The sequence below is a fragment of the Lipotes vexillifer genome, unplaced genomic scaffold (assembly GCF_000442215.2).
Source record: "Lipotes vexillifer unplaced genomic scaffold, Lipotes_vexillifer_v1.1 scaffold835, whole genome shotgun sequence".
In the NCBI taxonomy this organism is placed as follows: Eukaryota; Metazoa; Chordata; class Mammalia; order Artiodactyla; family Lipotidae; genus Lipotes; species Lipotes vexillifer.
Window position 1 is genome coordinate 1,340,379 of NW_006774135.1, and position 702 is coordinate 1,341,080.

General features: G+C 72.5%; 1 protein-coding gene across 1 annotated transcript in view; it reads right to left on the reverse strand.

Moving 5' to 3' along the window:
- HES5 (hes family bHLH transcription factor 5) overlaps positions 1-333 on the reverse strand; it is an 866-nt gene extending 533 nt beyond the window's left edge. The window contains exons 1-2 of the mRNA XM_007448946.1: positions 280-333; positions 42-207 (exon numbers count right to left, since the gene is read on the reverse strand). Of these exons, the coding sequence (XP_007449008.1) occupies positions 42-207; positions 280-333 (220 nt within the window). The remainder of the gene's footprint in view (positions 1-41; positions 208-279) is intronic.
- Between the last annotated feature and the right edge of the window lie 369 nt (positions 334-702).

Genomic DNA, 702 nt, shown 5'->3' on the forward strand with positions numbered 1-702 from the left:
CGGGGAGCGCGGGGCGGGGGTCGCGCGGGCCGGCGGCTCACCTTTGCTGTGTTTCAGGTAGCTGACGGCCATCTCCAGGATGTCGGCCTTCTCCAGCTTGGAGTTGGGCTGGTGGCGCGCGAACTCCTGCTCCAGCAGCAGCTTCAGCTGCTCGATGCTGCTGTTGATGCGGTCGCGGCGCATCTTCTCCACCACCGGCTTCCGCAGCTGCGGGCGGGAGGGGGGCGTCAGCGGGGCCGCGCCAGCGCGGGGTGGCAGGGGCCGCGGCCGCGCACTTACTCGGTTTTTCTCTTTGGGGCTGAGCAGCTCCACGGCCGCGGTGCTGGGGGCCATGCCTGGCGCGGGGAGAGGCGAGGAGGCGAGGAAGCAGGGAGCGGAGCGGGCGCGTCCCGTGCTGGCGCGGGCCCCGGCCCCTATATAGGCGCGGGCGGCGGGCTGGCGCCTGGGGCCCGGGCGCCGCGGCCGTTCCCACACTCCGCGGCCAATGGCGGCGCGGGCCGCACAAAGGCGCCGGCCCATTAGCGCACGCTAAATTGCCTGTGAATCGGCGCGGGCACAATGGGCGCTCCCCGAGGAGCAGGTGGGCCGCGCGGCACAATGTCCGGGCTGTGGGAACGCGCTCGCCCTCATTAGCATCCCGGGGCCTGATGCTGGGAGCCCCGCGCCTCAATATGCTGCCTTTTCCCAGGCCGCGGGGACAAG